The 22,901-nt window shown below is 36.8% G+C and overlaps 1 protein-coding gene across 2 annotated transcripts; it reads right to left on the bottom strand.

Annotated features, from left to right (window-relative positions):
• Nucleotides 1-11,439: 11,439 nt before the first annotated feature.
• Nucleotides 11,440-22,514, bottom strand: LOC125646692 (sodium- and chloride-dependent glycine transporter 1-like). 2 transcript variants are annotated; one of them, XM_048873196.2, is made up of 13 exons: nucleotides 22,231-22,514; nucleotides 20,347-20,524; nucleotides 19,996-20,127; nucleotides 19,676-19,858; nucleotides 18,319-18,421; nucleotides 17,380-17,512; nucleotides 16,509-16,872; nucleotides 16,286-16,398; nucleotides 15,943-16,077; nucleotides 14,489-14,588; nucleotides 14,192-14,292; nucleotides 13,903-14,064; nucleotides 11,440-13,772 (listed from the first exon to the last, which is right to left on the bottom strand). In XM_048873196.2, the coding sequence occupies exons 1-13, from the start codon at nucleotides 22,351-22,353 to the stop codon at nucleotides 13,557-13,559; spliced, it is 2,043 nt and encodes a 680-aa protein (XP_048729153.2). In that variant the 5' UTR covers nucleotides 22,354-22,514; the 3' UTR covers nucleotides 11,440-13,556. The 2 variants fall into 2 exon arrangements, with proteins under 2 accessions (XP_048729153.2, XP_048729154.2); XM_048873197.2 differs by having other exon boundaries at nucleotides 20,728-22,489.
• Nucleotides 22,515-22,901: the final 387 nt, after the last annotated feature.

Genomic DNA, 22,901 nt, shown 5'->3' with positions numbered 1-22,901 from the left:
AGTCTCTCTGTGTGATACACGTAAACTACACAACCAGTCTGTCTCTGTGTGATACACGTAAATTACACAACCAGTCTGTCTCTGTGTGATACACGTAAAATACACAACCAGTCTGTCTCTTTGTGTGATACACGTAAACTACACAACCAGTCTGTCTGTCTGTGTGATACACGTAAACTACACAACCAGTCTGTCTGTCTGTGTGATACACGTAAACTACACAACCAGTCTGTCTGTCTGTGTGATACACGTAAACTACACAACCAGTCTGTCTGTCTGTGTGATACACGTAAACTACACAACCAGTATGTCTCTGTGTGATACACGTAAAATACACAACCAGTATGTCTCTGTGTGATACACGTAAACTACACAACCAGTCTGTCTGTCTGTGTGATACACGTAAACTACACAACCAGTCTGTCTGTCTGTGTGATACACGTAAACTACACAACCAGTCTGTCTGTCTGTGTGATACACGTAAACTACACAACCAGTCTGTCTGTCTGTGTGATACACGTAAACTACACAACCAGTATGTCTCTGTGTGATACACGTAAATTACACAACCAGTCTGTCTGTGTGATACACGTAAACTACACAACCAGTATGTCTGTCTGTGTGATACACGTAAACTACACAACCAGTATGTCTCTGTGTGATACACGTAAACTACACAACCAGTATGTCTCTGTGTGATACACGTAAACTACACAACCAATCTGTCTGTCTGTGTGATACACGTAAACTACACAACCAGTCTGTCTGTCTGTGTGATACACGTAAACTACACAACCAGTATGTCTCTGTGTGATACACGTAAACTACACAACCAGTCTGTCTGTCTGTGTGATACACGTAAACTACACAACCAGTCTGTCTCTGTGTGATACACGTAAAATACACAACCAGTCTGTCTGTGTGATACACGTAAAATACACAACCAGTCTGTCTGTCTGTGTGATACACGTAAAATACACAACCAGTCTGTCTGTGTGATACCTGTAAACTACACAACCAGTCTGTCTCTCTGTGTGACACACGTAAACTACACAACCAGTATGTCTTTCTACTAGTATCTGTGTAAGGAATGTGTATAGAGGGTACACTGTAGTACGTGTGTAAAGAATTGTCTATAGAGGGTACACTGTAGTACGTGTGTAAGGAATTGTCTATAGAGGGTGTACTGTAGTACGTGTTACATTTATAAGGAATTGTATATAGAGGGTACACTGTAGTACGTGTGTAAGGAATTGTGTATAGAGGGTACACTGTAGTATGTGCGTAAGGAATTGTGTATAGAGGGTACACTGTAGTAAGTGACTGTGTGTGAGTAATTGTGTATAAAGGGTACACTGTAGTAAGTGTGTATACAGGGTGCACTGTAGTACGTGTGTGAGTAATTGTGTATAGAGGGTACACTGTAGTAAGTGTGTAGGGACATTGTGTATACAGGATGCACTGCAGTACGTGTGTAAGGAATTGTGTATACAGGGTGCACTGTAGTACGTGTGCAAGGAATTGTATATAGAGGGTACACTGTAGTACGTGTGTAAGGAATTGTCTATAGAGGGTACACTGTAGTACGTGTGTAAGGAATTGTGTATAGAGGGTACACTGTAGTACGTGTGTAAGGAATTGTGTATAGAGGGTGCACTGTAGTACGTGTGTAAGGAATTGTCTATAGAGGGTACACTGTAGTACGTGTGTAAGGAATTGTCTATAGAGGGTACACTGTAGTACGTGTGTAAGGAATTGTGTATAGAGGGTGCACTGTAGTACGTGTGTTAGGAATTGTCTATAGAGGGTACACTGTAGTATGTGTGTAAGGAATTGTGTATAGAGGGTACACTGTAGTACGTGTGTAAGGAATTGTATATAGAGGGTACACTGTAGTACGTGTGTAAGGAATTGTGTATACAGGGTACACTGTACTGGGAATTGTACTAAAATTACCTAATCAGAATTATCAATTGCATATTTTAAACTTTTTGTGTTTGAAAGTGATGCATTACTTCGAATGTTCCTCAAGAACGCTTGTTTCTAACTTTTATCACTGATTTTCATCATGGCTAAATGATCTTCGTTGCGGACCATGATTCCCTCTCTGGTCATCAGCAAATGAACTCTTAATGTTTTTCATTCCAAAGTCATGGCCAAAACATTTCTAACCTTTTTCCACAAAAAACTTAGCTCAGAATTAGGTCATATTGTCTGGTTATAAGCAAACTGGGTCTAATATATATATCTCTGTGACTATGTGTTTCCTGCGCCAACATTTTCGGCTTGACGTTGAGGAACGAAAAAGATCGTTGGGGATGCACTATATTATCATATCCCCATCCAGGGTCCTAGCCTTCTAACCCACTTGCCATGAGTTTTAGAATATCGATAGAGGCCTCCTTGTTATATGCCCAGTTTATGTGCTAGATATCCGAGTAAAGATATTTTTAAAAGATGTACTGCATTATCAGCATACTCCTCCTAGGCACCTGATCCCACCTCTGGTGTGTCCAGGGATCCGTGTTTGCCCAACTCTCTATTTGTATTGCTTATATGAGTTATGAGATTGATCACTGTTCCTTATCGTCACCTTTTATGATTCACATACATCGTAGTTCGTCTTTGAACCCCCTGATCCAGGTTCACGAATTTCATAATTTGAGATGTAATGTTGCATCTTTATGATCCTACCGTGTTGTGTGAATCCCAGGGGCCAATACTTTCACAAATTTGGTAGCAGGGGTGATATTTTTTAAAAACACTATTTCTAGAGGTTTTCGCTAAGGACCAGAAAGGGAGTTAACCACGAAATTCACAATCTTTCTTCCCTTTTCTTCAAATTTAATGCGAATTAAATTAGGATTTTATTTGCATTAAACTCTCCGTGTGAACGAGGCATTAGTGTCTTTATTCTGCCAACGCCTAACGTGACACGATATTTGCCAATTCGTCACATTTCATAGAATATTACATACATGTACATGTACCAACCTCAATGTGGATCTGTATAGCAGCAAAAATGTCTAACCAAATATGTATACTGACTTGCATCTAATTTTTACCAAATACCAGCTCTTGTCACCTCCCGAATCCAAGAAACCCGACTCGCAAATATCTTTAGATATATACGGGAAAAATCTATTTCAAATATCCATAGTGGGGAAAATAGGTAAAAGATATGTTATACCATGACGGATATCGTTTTACCAATATCAAGACCATAAAATTTTTGAGAGAAAAAAAGCTAGAATATTGCATCTCAGTCTGTTCATATACCCTGGTCAATGGTTTCATTGGATCCTGAAAATATGTCAAAGGTACGTATAGCGAACTACATGGGTATCATTAGCGCGTGAAAATGTGTGGTTAGGTTACCTAGTATCTTACCCCTTTGATATTGCGTAAGTTTACTGAAATCAAACATATCTTCAGCTGATATCAGCAATATTAAACTGTCTCCAAATAAAAGCCAACCTTTCGAAGTCCTGTATTTTTCCTTGAATTGGCGAGATGTGGTTGTAAGCCAGTAGAACGTATATTCATAATTTTGATTTAATTTCGTTTCTAACATGCAATTTGATGGTTGAACAACAAACTTTAGTATTTTTTTTTTCAATATTTCAAGTTGCTTTTGAAAACATTGTAATGTCATTAATGATAATTTTTAAGCTATTTTGCAATTCATTGTAGATACAAAATTACAAGGGTCTTTTTCTCAAGTGATATAATTAAATTATGTTATTTGTTTCGCAGTTAATCTGCACAAAGGGATGTTATATCCCAAACAACATACTAGTCTTATAGAATTCATTTATTCGCGTTGCATGTAATTCTCGACACCAGATCGATTTTAAATTGTAGGCATATCTAATTATGCCCAGTGAATGTCAGGATGAATTATTACATGTTTGATACTGTATAGCCAGTTTTTTTTCTGCGGGACACGGCGGATTTCGGTCTACAAGGTACACCATTAAAGAGGTAGTCAAACCCATTTTGGTGATTTTTTTCCCCTTACCCAAATCATCTTATTCCATTTTAATATCATAAAAAGATGAATGAATGATATTTATGAAATGATTGCATGTGCGTCAAAATTCACACTAGGAGTCAACTTATATAGCAGATTTAATTTTTGTCCAGGAAGCAAAATTCAGTGGTTGTAATATGAAGATACAATGGCTTTAAATTTGGAAATAAATGCATTAATTGTCATTATTTACAGAAAATGGTTTGTTAGAATCAGTTGAACTAATTTTCATTTTTTAAAATATTTTTTTAAAAATAAATCGAACTTTAAGGAGGTATTCTACATCGACATAATGACTGACTTCCTTTTAAATCATGAGTGAAAATATAAATATCAGCAATATGTGTGTATACCTTTAGATTTGATTGCCTTGTTCATATTACTTCTACTAAAACTGCATTTTTGACTAAATGAAATAAATTTTGAAAGTTTTCAATTTCAAAATATTATTGAACATATACATCCTTCACTTTTCATTTATATAAAACCCTGGTGTGTTATTTCTTCTTAATTTCGGTGAACAAATCTTTATTTATTTATACAATGTACACATACTGATGTACGTGGATTTAGCGATTTTAATTTTGATGAATCTTTGGAAATCGCCAAAATTATATACCCGCCATCACCCATTCCCTAGCTATACGGTATATCAAACAATTAATAATTCGTCCTGTGACATAATAATACTGAGATGTATAAACTTTAACCTCAACAAATATAACGTTATCCTTAGATTTTGAACTTTCCTATCTGAGGCTCAAGCGGTATTTGCTATTTCATCCGGAAACGAAGGCCTTACAGACAAGCAGACGGACCCAATACCAGTGGGGGAGGGGTGAACACGTTCAAAATAAAATAGTACGACAAGGGTGTACTACTTCCTTACTTAATCCTCTGGGTTCCCTGTGGTATGTACTACAGCATTTAGAAAATAAAAATCACCCAACTTTCTGCTGTAGACCTGCATCGGCTATTAGATTAAAGAGCGATAACTGAGGAAGTTTTATTTCACTTTAAGAAAGTTGAAGTTTCAGTTATCTTTCGCAAAGTTGCAAGATAGTGCTTACCTGTAAATATTTTCTAATTACTTGTAAATTTATATCCTTCTTATAATGTAGGAGTAATTAATATTCCTTAAGAGTAGATTAACACTGACGTTAAACTCTAAAGGTCTTTTGTTTCATAATTCTATGCACACATTGATCTTCAGATTGATGGGGAGGGAGGAGGGCTTTTCCAATTTCACTTTTTGCAACGGGTTAAAAAAAATGGTTCTATCCCATAGACAGATTGGGGTGGATCCATGTTATGAAGTTCGAATGGGCGGAGACACATGTGTATGAATGGTGACTATTTTGTCCCTAGTTCATGTCTGGGGGTTGCATGGATTAGAAAATTTTGTATTGGGTTACATATGGTTCTATAAATTGCTTAGTGTACATGTATTTAGAATAAATTCTGACTGTTCTTATAATCAAACTGATGTCAAGTATAGGGCCATTTAATAAAGACGACGTGATATTTTTTTTATATTAAGAATAGCTTTCAGAAGGACAGCTGGCTAATTTTGAAAAATAAAAAGTTTTAGATATTTTGAAAACTTTTATGCAAACATTCAACTTAGCTTAATCATTTATGGTGCAGGATTTTACGATTAAATTGTTTACCGCTTGTGAACAAATTCCTGATATTTTGATTTTAATCATATAATGAAGCATTTGTCCAATTTTTATTGTTATCTTAGACAATTCTTAAATTTCCGTTCGGTTTTCCGTTCTGCATTTTGGCAACAACCATATATCATTTTAACATTTGTCGCCGGCTACCCCCGGCTATAGTATTATAATTAAAGAGTTCGGTTATACAATCTGTTTCGTTTCGTTATACCCCCATCACACTAGGCCACGTTCGCACTACGACCATGTAAAAATTGATGATCGTAGTGCGATCGGGTACGTCGTAGTAAGGTCGAAGTAAGAACGTAGTAAGGTCTTTATGGTCGTGATGGTCGTGGAGCAACTTTGAACATGCTCAAAACAAACGTAGTGCGGTCGTGGTCAAATTTGATCGTAGTGGAAGCGTAGTAAGGACGTACTAAGATCGTATTTAGATCGGCATGGTCGTAGTAGCATCGTAATGGGATCGTGATGCAGAAGAAACCGACTGCACTGCGATTCCACTACGCTCTCTATACGACCATCCCGTTTTCACTACGTTCTCATTACGATCATCCCGTTTGCACTACGTTTTCTTCACGCTTCCGCTACGATCACGGCACGTCCATACTATGTTGTTGAAGACTGTAGTAAGTTTCTACCAAGATCATCCCGTCCTTAATACGTCCTCACTACGATTTCACTGCGCGCAAGCCACGACCGAATCACGTTCTGTTCTCCCCCACACACTGGTATAAAAACTGAACAAAAGTTGCATATGACCATTGCTTCTTTGGAATCATGGAAAGGCCAGACCAAGAAATATTGATGGAGATATTGATGCATATTCAGTACATGGCACTTAACGACCAAGCTGCTATATTGTTACTAAGGCGAAGGAGGAGGAGAATCGTAAGGCAGCGTAGATCTTGCTGGGTACGACCTTGGCTTTCTGTTGAAAAAGACTTCAGTTTGGCCATTATGATAAACTGATGAATGAATTGAGGATGGAGGATCAACAGTCCTGAAGGTTCTGAGCTGTATTTATACTGAATCTGGATCTGATTCAGCTGCTGCAAAGCGTGGCGACATCAGCGCGGAAACGTGGTAGAACCGTAGTAAGATCGTGGTAGAATCGTAGTAAGATCGTGATACAATCGTGGCAGAAGCGTAGGAAACTCGTGTTGCAGTCGTGGGAGTCGTGGTGAGAGCGTAGTTAGAACGTGATGGACGTAGTGGGAGCGTAGTAAGAACTTGATGAACGTAGTGAGAACGTGGTGGAATCGTAACAAGGCCGTAGTTTAATCGTAGTGGAGTCGTGATAAGAGCGTAGTGAGGACGCCGTAACATCGTGAAGACAGACAAAATTACAAATTCATGCCGTTCGCACTACGATCTCACCACGATCTAAAAAAAATTATAGAACGTAGTGAGGTCGTGATGGTCGTGATGTAGTGTGACAGGGCCATTAGATGTCGTTTGAATTTGATTTTCTTTCGTTTCGGTAGATTTCGTTTCGTTTCAATTTTCTTCCGCATTTTACAGGTACCCTACTTTGTAAGATGAATTTGAAGGGGAAAAAAACGAATTTCAAACGAAGTAGAAAAATAAATCATTGTTTAAAAACTGTAATGCTAAAGATATAACATGAAATACAATGCGAGGATCATTTCTAAAGACACCCATGAACCAAAATTATCAAACTATCGAAGTATATACAGAAGACAGTGCATCAAATTGAAATTGAGTAGATTGAAATTACTATTGCATGTACATACTGTGCCACATATTTACACCTCTGAATTTGAATTGTACAATTGATTGAATGTATAGTTGGATGATGTACTCGCTTAAAGAGAAAGGTAATGAGCGAACAACGATCGGATACGGAGGGAACACAATACACATATAAAAGAGTATGTAAAGAATGTTCCGGGGAAATCGGTTTGAATCCGCTATAATCGGAAATTTGCTATATCCTTGTTCGCTATATTCGAGTTTTACTGTTCAAAGATTAGAGTGTAAAAGGGGGTCAATACAAACAGATAAAAATGTAGATCAATATACAGAAAGAAAACAAGCATTGTGAAAATAGATTTTTACCTCGCTATACTGTGAACAGTTTTACTTGAGATGTTTTTCTAAATCCGCCTATAGGATGACATACGAACTATTGTAACTCTAACACTTAACCCTAAATCCACCCCTAACCCTAACAGTAACCAGAACCTTAATGTTGTTTATGGAAGGCCAAGAGGCCAATATCAAGTATTTTACAATGAAAATCATTTTGACCTGTTTAAAATTTAAATCAGTTTGACCTGCTTAGAATTGATAGATGATTTGTTCAGAATTGACAGTTTAATTACCATTTTAGAATGTACAGTGTCATGTGTTTAGAATCAGCAGTTTGACCCGTATAGAATTAACCTGTTTGAAGTCAACAGTTTGACCCGTTTAGAATTAACCTGTTTGAAGTCAACAGTTTGACCCGCTTAGAATTAAACTGTTTAAAGTCAACAGTTTGACCCGTTTAGAATGTTTAGAATTACAGTATGACATTTCATGTACTTACATATTTCATTTGTTTAGAATTAACTGTTTAACTCTTTAGAATTACCATTGTGACCTATTTAGAAATTAACAATTTGACCTTATTAGCATTAACAGTCAGTGAGTATTGTTGTTGTGGTTTTTTTCCGATAATACGTAGCACCTTAGATATCTTAAATTTTCTTAGCAAGTCTGCCAAATAATTCCGATCTGGAGTTTTACTTCCAAGTGTGAAGTACGCAAACATTTACACAAAAACAAACAAAAATAGAAACAGGTTATCAATAAAGCATTCATACTGCGGGAGGATGGTTATTTTCTGGGGTCCAGGTTTCTGCTTTATGCAAATATAAGAACCAAGCTTTTGATTAATCTTATAGGATCGTCCATTATTTACGATACCCTCCTCAAGTGCTGAATGTTAAGGTGCCCGAGTTTTTTTATAATTAATTGTCCATAATATGACGTCACGGACAGATGCAGCTTCGTAAGAAGCACTTTGCTATGATATACAAGGGTCAACCCAGAGGGAAAATCCAGGGTCCTCCTTACATTTTTAAAGAGGAGATAATTATACTGAAGGAGCCCCACCCCCACCCCCCCCCCCCCAAACCCTTTGGAATGATATGCCTTCTATTTACCTTAATTACGATATACGTTAGGTACCAATTCATCCCATATATATATATATATATATATGCAACAGAAACTGCATGTAACAGTATTGCACAAAGTATACAAAACTTGTGTCGGAGAAACACTTAAGTTGATAAACTATGTCTCATAACACAACTTCTGGTGTCATAGAACTGCAGTCATAAAAAAAACGTTCTCAGCTAGAAATTATAAAAACAACTATAAGGGAATGAGATATTGTAGTCTCCTCCATAAGGGGACTCCAAGGCAGTCAACTTTCTGTTTCAAAAATTCCGAGATTCGCCCACCATTTAGGATGTACATTTGAGTAGTATCAGGAAATTGTATTGACGATATATTGTATGAGATATGCATCCTTGACTGTATCTTCTGTCAAGGGCTGAAGACATTCCAGGTTTCTCGTCTGCTTGTTGCGAGTTCATACAAGTGTTATGAGGCAAGGAACATCACGTCTGATATCAAGGTGCAATTTAACATGCTTTGTTTTACATGTACCGAATGTTACTGTCTTCTAACAATAATTTTGCCATTTTTTCTTTTTCTTCACGCAATGATACATTTATGAAGTATTCGGTTGTCTCCTGTTTTACGTTATAATGTACATTTATAATCGGTTAGGAGACTTTGTACGTTATAATGTACATTTATAATCGGTTAGGAGACTTTGTACGTTATAATGTACATTTATAATCGGTTAGGAGACTTTGTACGTTATAATGTACATTTACTTCCGGTTAGGAGACTTTGTACGTTATAATGTACATTTATAATCGGTTAGGAGACTTTGTACGTTATAATATAGGAGTATGAATCTCTTTGACTCTGAAGTTATTTTAAGAAGATTCAACAAGATATAGTAATATAGAAAAGAATTAGTCAATATCAGAAAATAAATACACATGTAGCTGTGTGAATGGGCGTTAGATCAATTGATGCCTGACTCTACATAATTTTGTACTAGTATAACCTGAAATATTGTTAAGGTGGATAGCTTTAGATCAGTTTCTTACTTACGTGTATATATTTTATTTTCTAAATGTGTAATACCCATTCTGACGGTGATATAAGTAAATGTTTACATTTCCAATGTTTTTGCTCTACTATCTCTACATTTCCTTATGAGTTGTAAACATTGCGCGTATGAATCTGTATAAATATAGTACGTCTATTCGATCAGTTGGGAATTCCGACCGTAATGAAAGTAGAATGTAAATATAAGAAATGAATTATTTTTTTCTGAAAATAAATGAGGAATTGCGTCGCTTCACGCCGGCAAACTTGGAGAAATGCATTGCATTGGTACAACGTTGTGTTTAGTACGAAGTGCAGGTACCAACATACTTACACGTATATTGTAAGGTTTGTATTTACTGTAAATACAACAATGACGATATTGTTAATATTGTAGATCTTATACATATGAACTTGATAGTACATGTATTTTTTCCAAGCCAGTTCATTATCAGTAATTCAAAAACAATCCAAAAAGCCTTTGACTCAAATCACAGACTGTATTACACGGAAGGACATTTGAGGGGTTTAGTACAACTTCACAAGGAGGCACTGTGATGTGATTAGCTGGATTAGTTGGTTAAAACGTTTCATGTCAAAATCATTTAATATTTGTAAAAGAATATCCATACTGGCATGAACTTTCTGTGTTGTTACTTGTTTGGCATCTTCGCAAGTCAAGTGTCCGATTCGCTTACTCTCATCTCCCATGCGAAGATGCTTGTTTGGTGGGATATTTATTTTAAATTTAAAAAAAAAAAATAATCTTATATAGGCTTTGTCAACAGTTTGAAATTGAAGTACATTGAATTTGAATATGTTTTCATATTTTGAACGTACAGAACCTGTGGAATTTGGTGAAGCGAAGTAAATGACTAAATTCGTCCCCGCGTAGTCTCTTCCTACACTCAGTTCTGTGGTCTCCCACTAAGAACGAGAATTCAGGAGTAGTCTCCTCCTACACTCAGTTCTGTGGTCTCCCACTAAGCACGAGAATTCAGGAGTAGTCTCCTCCTACACTCAGTTCTGTGGTCTCCCACTAAGCACGAGAATTCAGGAGTAGTCTCCTCCTACACTCAGTTCTGTGGTCTCCCACTAAGCACGAGAATTCAGGAGTAGTCTCCTCCTACACTCAGTTCTGTGGTCTCCCACTAAGCACGAGAATTCAGGAGTAGTCTCCTCCTACACTCAGTTCTGTGGTCTCCCACTAAGCACGAGAATTCAGGAGTAGTCTCCTCCTACACTCAGTTCTGTGGTCTCCCACTAAGCACGAGAATTCAGGAGTAGTCTCCTCCTACACTCAGTTCTGTGGTCTCCCACTAAGCACGAGAATTCAGGAGTAGTCTCCTCCTACACTCAGTTCTGTGGTCTCCCACTAAGCACGAGAATTCAGGAGTAGTCTCCTCCTACACTCAGTTCTGTGGTCTCCCACTAAGCACGAGAATTCAGGAGTAGTCTCCTCCTACACTCAGTTCTGTGGTCTCCCACTAAGCACGAGAATTCAGGAATCAAACACAACACTCATTATTTCAGTATTTAGTTTTTATTTTAAGTTTCAAACTTTTACTTTTGACACCATGTCATTTACATTGTAACAATCTTCACAGCAAAAAAAAAAAATAATCAAAAATTATATGCAAAGAAAATCACCCCCAAATAAATATTCTGCTGTTAAAACGATAAACAATCATTTACTATCACATTTTCAACAACAAAAATAAATCATTACTATATATCAAGTTTGTTGAACACGTCATATTAATTACATCACGTAACAAACTAACGTTTAAGTTGAACACACAGAGGCTAGCACGTGTAAAACTGAGATTCGCTTTATCTGACACAATATTCACGGAAAAATTGAGTGTAAAATGCCTCAGTTGGAAAAAATATATGTACAAATATTTACTTTTCCTTATGTTTTGTCGGTGATAAAACCTATGCTGTTTCAATGGATTGTGTAATGTTTATCTCGATAAAAGCACTGACTATCATTCATTTTATGAAGTTGATAATAAAAAATCAAAGTTCATTCCACAACGATATTTTCTTATTTAAAGATTAAAAAATGAGGGGGCCATTCCTAATTGCAAAAGAAAAGTCTTTAAAAAATTCTTCAAAAACTAGAATGTGACTTTTGTATAAATATTACAGTTTAAGCATTAAAAGGCAAAAGCCTTCACAAAACTAATACATGTCTACATACAAAGCTGCTAAGATTCACTGCTGAATATGCCTCGCCAGTGGACACCCAATAATGTCCGATAACTCTCTAGCTAAAACAATTTTAACCAAACTGACTTTTGACTAAATTATCTTAATTCCCTGTCAAAATTTGAAACAAACAAATGACTATCATTTAAACTCGTTTTGTTTTCGTGCAAAGTACAAGAGTATCTAAGAAGGAAGATAAAGATATTATATAGTAATGGATCTAGATCCCCCCCCCCCCCCCCCCCCCCCACTTTATGGGTCATGTATTTTCAGTCTGAAAGAAATACAAGTAACGTTCATATCTCATTTAGGCATTACCTATTATACGGGTATGTTTGATTATCCGAAAATGTAACTTTTTCGTATTAAAATCCACAAGTACAGCTAGAGTTATCGAACTTTAAGGACTTACAGTACTACCTTAAAATCAATATTCCCTGAGTACGCGGTGACTAGAAAGACTTAAGATTCAGAAACAACGTTGACATGCAATATACAAAGAAGTTTATAAGCAACAGGAATCCAAAGCAAAAATAAACAACCGAATGAGAATATCGTGTGATAGAAATTAATGCTAAGAAAGATTGTCTCGAAATAAAATTTTGATTTAATTTAGATTTGTTTTCAACATACTTGAGAATCAGTATATATTAGTGAGTAAAATTTAAAAAAAAAAAACATACAGAGGTACACGAGATCATATAAAATATTCAATCTTATCATGGTCCAAGATTAAAAAAGAGTCAATCTTAACTTAAATACATGTACACAATTGGTCATAAATTCATAACAAGAGTACAAGATGCCACGTTGCTCTGTTTTCATATTGGAACACTTTCGAGATCTAACAATACATTGACTATAAACACAAAAATAAACCACTTTGCATTGAACATTGGTGTGATAATGCATGTGACATGATCGCATGTATGAAGCATAAATTAAGGCGATAGATGTTCGTAATGATACATGAATATCTTACATTAATATTGCCACTGCAAAAACAATGAACAAAGTGTATCGGCTTCATAACAAGTGAATTTTGTTCCATACCCACCTACTCTAAACCATCCCCGACTATGTGCTCTCAACTGCAACATATCCAAGCGTTCATTGTAAGCTTCGGGTAAGCTTGCCAGTTCTATGTGCGAAGAGGGAATGTCTGACGAACTGTTTCCTGAAGACATCTAATACTCCATTTGCATTTTGTCTCAGGAAAAATTGCTACCCTCTAAAATGCTAGAATGTCATTGTTAAAAGAATCCCCGTGATGCGAATGCGATAAAACTATTGATATTAGTATTTTCTGCCCTACGTTTCACGATTATGTTGTGCCAATACTTCTAGTCCAATACTGTCTCCGATCTTAACAGTTCATTTTTAGACATACTAGCATCACTGAATATAGATCTATTCCCAGCAGTCGTTAATTACACCGTATCAGGATTACCAAGTGCGTTGGAAGAACTGAAAGGAAAATCTGACAATGTTGTGTTAGTCGTCATGTTGGAGATGTTACTGCTCATTAGTTTGGCAAAAGCGCTGCGATCTGATCTGTAAGTCACTCCGCTATCTCTGTATTCAAACTTTTTGTTAGCTTCGGAGGGTCCCCATGATGGCAGTGGTTTTACGCCATTACGAAGCAACTGGAAAAAAAAAGAAAAGGAAAAACTTAACATGAACATTTTTTTCTCCTATATTTGCATTACATCGAGGAACTAAATTCATTTTAAATACGCTATTCTTGGATCCACCCACAACATTCAGAATTTATACCTTCCATCCTCCATCTGTGCAGTATTTGGCTAAAAACCATAAGGGAATGACGATGATTGGAAACAATGCTATTAACCAGCCGAGAGATTTTGCCCACTCGGGATATGTCTGTCCATCAAGATCGGGTTCAGCATACATAATTATATTCATTAAGACAGTGATCTACAAAAAAGATGGTGATCTTTAAATTAAGTAAATTCAATTACTGAAGCAGTAAACTTTTGCTGCATCTTTTGATAAGAAAACAATACAATTGTTGGTGTTTGGTTCTCATTATGCGTGTACTTACACCTATAACAAGAAGAGATATATATTTCCAACATAATTCCCAGTATTTCGTTGGTTTGGTTCCCAGCATGGCATAAATGTTATCAGAAAATCGATTAAATCCTGGAAATAACAAAATAAAAGTTGTATATAAACATTATCTAGCAATGTCTTGCACGCTGGACATTAAACGTTTAACCTTTCTTTCGTCAACTATATAATATTATAATTGCTTCCACGAATGCATTGCAGTAATTCCACGATTTTTATTTTGTTTTGACTGTTAACTACATGTATATTGGTAAAGGGAGTCATTCACCGTAGATCCAGCTAATAGCCAGCAGTTCAAAGAGTCCGACAACAAGCAAAGGAAAACCGCCCACGCTGAAATCCACCAAGTTCAACAGATAGATTCCTCCCTGTGGAAATAAAACATTAATTCACAATTTCAGAATTTGCGGGAGAAATGATATTTCCGCGTGCGGATGGAAATGAAATATTTTACTTAGAGCGCAAAAGTAAAACCTTAAAAGTGTTCTCATCATCTGTGTAGTAAAGATAACTTAATACATAATATAGATACAGTAACATGTATTCTTAACCAGAAGATCCCGAGTTCGATCCTGGATCCCGGCATCGCATTCGAATGAGTGATTGATTGCATCTTATTTAACGTCTCTCACGAGAATTTTTCACTCATATGGAAACGTCACCAAGACCGATGAAGGGCTTAAATTTAGGCCTTTACTCGGCGCTTACGGCCATTGAGCAGTGAGCGTTCTGTAGCGTGCCACACCTACCGTGACACAGGACACCCGTTTTTAAGGTCGTCTCCGAGGACCCGTGACATTCACACCGGATGCCGAGCGTTTGATTGATTGATAGTATGTTGTTTAACATCCCTCTCGAGAATTTTTCACTCAAATGGAGACGTCACCATGACCGGTGAAGGGCTGCAAAAGTATGGCCTATGCTCGGCGCTTACGGCCTTTGAGCAGGGAGGGATCTTTATCGTGCCACACCTGCTGTGACACGGGACCTCGGTTTTGCGGTCTCATCCGAAGGACCGCCCCATTTAGTCGCCTCTTACGGCAAGCAAGGGGTACTGAGGACCTATTCTAACGCGGATCCCCACGGGACTTTGGCAATGGAACCGTCACTACATGTTTTAACTTAGGTCTGTCGCGGCCGGGATTCGAACCCCGGCTTTCCGCATGCGGGGCGAACACTCTAACCTCTAGGCCACCGCAATGACGTTTAACACAGGTGGTGACGTTTAACACAGATAGTGACGTTTAACACAGGTATAGTGAAGCACCCAACATTAGAAGAGAAAGTCGTGGATCTTTCGCTAATGACCTTTAAAACGGATGTTATGGTAGGCGTCGGCACGATAGAGAACCCTCACTAATACATTGTACGTCCCTGAATGCCATGCATAGATCAAAACTTGTAATACTTCACCCATAAGCTGGTCACGTCTCTACATGAGTGATAAATTTTCGAATGGGACGCAAAACAACAAATCAAACATTCTTACTGAATGCTTTGTACTTGAGGAATTAAAAATAGTATACATGTACTTAATTTTAAGTTCTACCAGATCGACTAGGAAAAGCTATAAATTAAGTTTAACTCTGAGTACTACAGAACTAAAGACGTGCAATAGCTCTTGCGTCACAAACCCCTCAGCACTTGTTACCCACTCTCAAACGTGCATATATCTTAAGTGGATTACGTCATAGATTCTCACGACAGTATCCGGTTTCTTACCTCACAAACCATTGGAAGTCCCAACAAGAAGCATAACGCGGTAAAAATGGTGCGGAATATGATGTTGGCCTTCCTTGGTTGTATCTGGGGAAACACATCCGTCAGAGCGCTGAACACACATTCCATGATGGAGAACTGAAATATAACAAACAAAGCTTAATGACAAATACATATAAATCCTTAATACAAGGGAAATGCATTAATGTCACCAAGATCAAAACATATAGCATCGTTCATTATCAAAGATGAATTCGGGCGATTATTTACTTGAAAAGTTATATACAACTCGATACAATTACAATTTGAATGTAAAATATTCTTATAACATGTATTAGGTAGATACCTCTGAGCCAAAACCAAGAGTAGCCATCATGATGAAGAAGAGAACAGCCCACATGGGTGCTATTGGGAGGCGTGATAACGCCTCGGGATATACAATGAAAGCCAAACCAGGGCCTGCAGAATAAATACAAAATTCATGATGTATTATACTGTGGATGTTCATGGTTTGAATATAGGTTTGTGGGGTTTTAAATATCTATTTCAGTATATGTGTGTGTGCTGACCTCCTTGCGCGACTTCGGAAACAGGTACGTTTTTTTCCTGCGCCATGAAACCCAAAATGGAGAAAATGACGAAGCCAGCAAAGACGCTTGTTCCGCAGTTGATTACGCAAACAATAAGAGCATCACGATAACAGTTGTTTTTAAATTTATTGTAACTGGACATGGCAATCAGTCCTCCTGAGCATGCGCTGAGTGAGTAGAAAATCTGAGTGCAGGCATCGCTCCAGACACGTGGTTCCAGCAACTTTTGAAAGTCCGGTTTTAGATAGTATATTATGCCGTCAGCCGCTCCCGGAAGTGTGACTCCCCTGAACATCAGAATGATGAGCATGACGTATGGGAAAATGGCGGTGAAGTACACAACCTGTAGATCAATATGTAAGGAATAAAACGATTACTGTTTGATCTTGACCAGATGGTTCAATAAGGTTATCCAAAAGGGAATTTGATGTCATAACCCCAGTAATACAATGTAAAGAGATAATGATTTCGTCTTGTAAACATGAAATAGTAAGCACCAGAACATGACCGGCCATTGCACCACTTTTATTTATCAGGTGAATTGAGAAGAATTGCAGTACCATGAAGCAATAATTCTTCATCAAGTGTGTTTGCTGGTTCCTGAGACTCGCAGGCCAAAGATGCATACATTTTTAAGGATGGGTTATTGAACCATTGATAATGCTGTGATTTTTATTTTCCGTTCTTTTTCTTTAATAAAGACAATACTTCGACGATCCATTAAACAGAAGGAACCATATGGCAAATTGCCTTGGACAGGGAAAAACTTGCTAATTGAACGACAACTCTGAACTCAATTACTCATCCAGAATAATCCTTATCGATCATTGACCGCAGCACACACACACACCTTGCCAAGTGATTGTATTCCCTTCAGCAGCGTCAGGTATACAATAAGCCAAGCTGCTAGCAGCGTCAGAGCCAGATAGGGCTGGACAGATCCGATCTCATTCAAGCTGGAGGTTTTACCCAAGACGCGTCGGCTGTAAAAATGCAAGATAAGACGAGGTCAAAGACAGCGCTTGTTTCAGCACAAAGCTGTACATCCACAGTCTTCGTCTCTTGTAATCAAATATTCTATTGATTAAGGTAGTATGAAGTTTCATGTTCATGCAAATATATAAGACAATCCTCAAACACATGTTATATAGCTTACGCTATGAACGTATTTATGCCCCTTAATAATCAGGAAAACCGCTTCCTAATGTTGAGGCAAATGTATGTTCATATCGATGGACATTCATCTTTTAATGTTCAATAAAATTCGAAATGGTTGAATAAGGTATGAGATTTTGTATCCACTTAATGCAAAAGGAGTCTTCCTTCTCCTGCATTGTCTCGGTGTTTTCGATTAGTTACATAAAGCAACTTTGTGTGTTTGCAGATCATGTACACTCTTTAAATGTAGGGGCTTTTTTCTGCAAGATTTCTTTAAAATGCGTAAAGTCATTTTAATAGGCTCCACTTCAAAAATCCTAAATAATTTTTTTTTTAAAACAAACAACCAAATATTGGTTTTAATTTAATTTCAATGATATATCAGCTCAGTTTCATATTACCGGTACTTTATTTGCTCAATTAAAAGAAAAGGAGTGTTTCCCAACTGTTTACAAAGATTTCAATCTTTTTACTTTCAGTCTGATGCAATAGATTTGATATCAGTTGCAAAACTAAAGAAACGGAAATCCATCAACAGTCTCGATCAGATTTTCTTTGTAGATATCCTTTTCTTGGGGAAAAAAAAAAGGTGAGTCCTATTTTGATGGTTGACATGAGTGGTATGTCTTACTTGTAATATTCCTCGCTGGGTGTCGTGATAAGGCTGTGGTGAAGTGGAGTGACGTTGGCTGTCAAAGTGTAGTTTCCTAAAGTCGAATTCTGGGTGTTGTTACCTAAAAATTTATTATGTATATATATAAATAGATAGATAGATAGGTCAGTAAACAGTGTTACAAATAGGACCCCCTCCCATGATGCAAAGTTTCATTTTAAGGCCCCATTCATTACATCATTCGAACTAAGATTTTATGTAGGAAAGAAAAGTTCATTCAATCATTCTGAGTGTTGAAATTTTAAAATCCGCTGATTAAAGTAGATAAGTAGGAATTTTCTGTGAACACATTCAATGGGTGACAACATCCGCTAGTGGACGCTGATCCTTTCCTGTTTAATCGCTCGAGGATCTGTTATTTATGATCACCGTCAGTCTGATCTGCACATATTGTGACTTAATCCTACTGACAAATGTCTTTAACATTATGATTAATTTCACTAATCTATGAGTCGATAAAGAAAGAAATTCGTGGTCTAGAATCCCACTGTGACCCCCCCCCCCCCCCCCCCACACACACACACACCACCACCACCACCAATGTGCATGGATATCGATACGATGGTTTAATGAGAAACTAATGAGGAACACATACTGAAGAAAGAATGCTAGACACATGTCCAAATAAAAAGGCGCCAAAATGATACAATGATCACCCAAGTAGTGCGCAGACCAGTTTCGTCTGTGGTCAAAGCATTATACCCCCTACTGACCGGAAGCATACGCCAAAGGTCATATTAACAGTTACTTCGAGAATAGCTTCATTACCCATTATTTCAATCATCTTGTACTAAATATTGTTTGTCCATTTACCTCACTTAGAATAAAATTATATATTTGCACTCAATAGTTTAAAGTTATGCTTGTAAGGACCCAAGTTTAGAAATGACATTCTATTATGATTATTTTCACCAAGCTAATTAAGCCTCTCTAATTGCTGTAAAAGTTATCTGTATACAGCTTACAAAATGAAGAATGAGAAATGGAATGTTTAAAATTATGACACTAAGGAGGATCTTGTAAAGATGTTGTCATGGTAGCAAACATTTGGAGATGATTCACGATATAAAAAAAAATTCAAGCGAAAAAAAAACAACTAAACACGTTGTGCCTTGCTTCATGCATATTGTTGTGAAAAGCTGGTTTTCTTCAATTAGAACGTCCGTTCGGTATTAAATATTTGTATACGGATTTCGTTATTAAGTTTCATGTTTACTCTGCTGATATGATTGAAATTATAACCACACTATATAGCTATTTCGCAATTACAAAGAATCGCTAGCTTTAGATCCTGAGATTTTCACGTATTTGATACCTATAATTTTGTTGCTGCTATAATCGTACTCTCGGCAGAAGGGTGTGTTCCACTCGTTGTTGCACGAGGTCCAGGGCAGTTCTGATGTGAATGAAGCACCCAGATAATATAAAACGTGGGCGATGATGACATTATAATACAATCCGATCAGCCAGGACACAATAACCATGGCATATCCCAATCCTATCAAAATCAAATTCAAAGTATTTGTAGTATCCAAGATAAAATAATTCAAATTTCAAAAACTTTGCTTTGGGTCATGCATATGACTCACACTAGTGAAATCACCACATAAATATTGAACTATGCACTGGATTTACCTTTGAAAAGAGGGTTTATCCTCCAAATGGAAATTGGTCCTAGACTTGCATACTGTCCAATAGCCACTTCCAGATAAAACAGTGGCAATCCCACTAAAGCCAACATAATGGTGTAAGGGATAAGAAAAGCACCTGAAAATAGTGTTTACAAACATTACTAGATAAAAAAAATTCTTCAGATATGATTGAAGTAAAAAGGTGTGATGTTATTATCACATTGATATGCGAAAACACTCGTTTCAAAGGTGCATTTAACCTTTTAAAACAAGGGACCAGTCGGCATTAGTTTTTAAACTCTTTTTTCTTTTATAAATAAAAGCGATCAACAGGAGACAATTTACATGTATATACCTCCTCCATTTCTGTAGCACAGGTAGGGAAATCTCCAAACATTTCCCAACCCAACTGCATAACCAACACATGTCAGAAGAAATTCTAATTTTCCGCCCCATTGTGCGCGGTCGTCTCCTATGCTCTCGTTACTTTCGGTACTCCTCTGACTTAAATCGTCTCCGTCTGGTATTTCTTTCTGTTTGGAACAAGAACATGGACCATTACTTTACATATAAAGACTGTCGTAATTCTAACATTATAGAAATATATTGTTGACGAATGCCACTTGAAATAAAAACTTTTAAAATATTCCGCAGTTTTGCATTCAATAAGATACTGTGAATACTATTGGTCACATATGTCGCTGTCATCAATGACGTCATTGGTACTTTAAATTACCATTCGATGAAGTCTGATGTCCTCGTGGTTTTCCAACATCTCGAAAGCCAAGGACATTGAAAAATAAATAATCTGCACTATAGAATAAATAGATGTCACTCGGGCTTGTTCCAGACAACAAGGTGTTAGCAACCGCTGCTTAAATTCGGATCATTGATTTTGTATTTATTTGGAAAACATGTAAAAATAATCGATTTCCTTGCTCAATCCAATTGGTCTGCAAGCATACTAGGAATGTCAAGATATCAATACGCATTTTTTTTCCGGACACCCTATTATTTTGATAATAATTTCAATAAAACCAGATCTTGTACAGCTTTATCAATAGTTTCCATTTAGAACTTGCGTTTTTATGAGGCCTCAAAGTAAAAAAAATTTTTTTTTTAAAGAAATTGAAGAGAAAACAATGAAACACACATGTATCCCAATTCCTGTCTATATTTCTTTTCATTAAAAGTTTAATGCTAAAACATCCTTCCAGTACGAATAACTAGCTATAAAATTGGTGGGCGAGATATCGATATTGCCGCATGCGTTAGTCTGGTATTTATAGAACAAAGAACTTATTCAAAATCGAAAGCAAACATTGATTACACATTTTATCCTTTGCCAAAAGCATCGCAAAAGCATGTCGATCATTTGAAGTATTCCTTTGCCTTTCTAGGAAATTTCAGGTTATTTCCGGAGCTCTGACGCACGAAGTCAGACAGTAAATCGATCCCGTTCTTCATCACTACTGATATTGCGCCAAAATGTTCTATCGATTGAGAAATCACGTGGTAATTTGGGTGTATGTAAATATAAACAAAAGACCCGATAAACAATACAAGTTAGTAAGTGTAACAAATAGGTTTTGAGTATTCTAGCACCTTAATCTAGCCCTAGTTATTACAAACATCAACAAAATCCTAAACAATATGGCGCACAACGAATGTACAATTGCAACATGTTTCTCCACTATGTATATTCCTTGTCCCTCTCTTATGTTTACAACTAACTTCCTTAATGTCAGGAAGAAGAAATACCGGCAATTTCTGAAGCAGAATACCCCCTCGTGTCCCCACCGCAGTTTGGGCGCGTTTAAAAGCCGCGGTAGTTTTTGTACTTGAAGGGGGATTTAGTATTTTCAAATAAAGGATTGGGTACTTTTGATCAGACAGTGGTATTTGTCCCAAATAAACAAAAGTGCTTAAAACGATTGCGTCATTAAATCCACGTGGGTATATATCAATACCAAATGGCATTTAACAGACAAACACGACGAATTTATCGATCTGTATCATACAAAAACTTTTATCAAATAAACGAAGCTGACTATTGATCATATAAAAGCCCTGGGAATTTGATATTTTTATTGTCAACAATTTCTTTTTAAAACATCGCTTGCTATGAATATATAAGTCGTTAAAACTCCCATTTTTTCGCGAGGTTGGTGGAAAGCCCTGTCTTTTATTTCTAATGATTATTTTCTTTTTATACAGTATAAACATGCTAATTACTCACAACGGCGACCACTTGAACTTCATCTTCATCAAACATGTACTCCGATTCCGAACCATCTGCAGTTGTTATCTTGCATGTTGGAGCAACCGCACCCTGATCTGCCGAGGGGTCGAAATCTCTCATTTCTATAGGTACCGCAATTTACAATCAAACAGTTCCTTCGTATTAAACTATATAGAGATTACAAGATTTCCAACGTGTACCTTCCTCTTCCCTATGTTTGTAAATAGTGGGAATACTACTACGATTTTACAATATTATCACACGACCTTTGACCTAAACTCTGATTGGCTAAAATATCTACGTCAATGAATTCATTCATAATTATTATTCCACAGACCTCGGAAAATTCCGCTACTTGTATTGTGAAATCAATATACAATCTGTATCGTTTTATCTTGAATTCAATGAATCTAAGGTGATACTTTACCCGAAACAATTCAGAACTATTCAGTTTTAAGGAATTTTAACAGGATTTGGTTTACGATTTGTTTATCTAAATATTTACAAAATCGGTTTGTTTTTGTTGTGGCTTAGTACATTATGCCTTAAGATTCCAAACGTATGATTAAGCACAGAAATAAAGTTTATAATTTGAGAGAGAGAGGGGGGGGAGAGAGGCCTACAGAGGGAAATTGTTGACACTTTCCATACATTTTAACAGATAAACA

The sequence above is a fragment of the Ostrea edulis genome, chromosome 6, assembly GCF_947568905.1.
Source record: "Ostrea edulis chromosome 6, xbOstEdul1.1, whole genome shotgun sequence".
Classification (NCBI taxonomy): Eukaryota; Metazoa; Mollusca; class Bivalvia; order Ostreida; family Ostreidae; genus Ostrea; species Ostrea edulis.
Note: the sequence above shows the minus strand (reverse complement) of the source record. Positions and strands in the feature narration are given on the sequence as shown.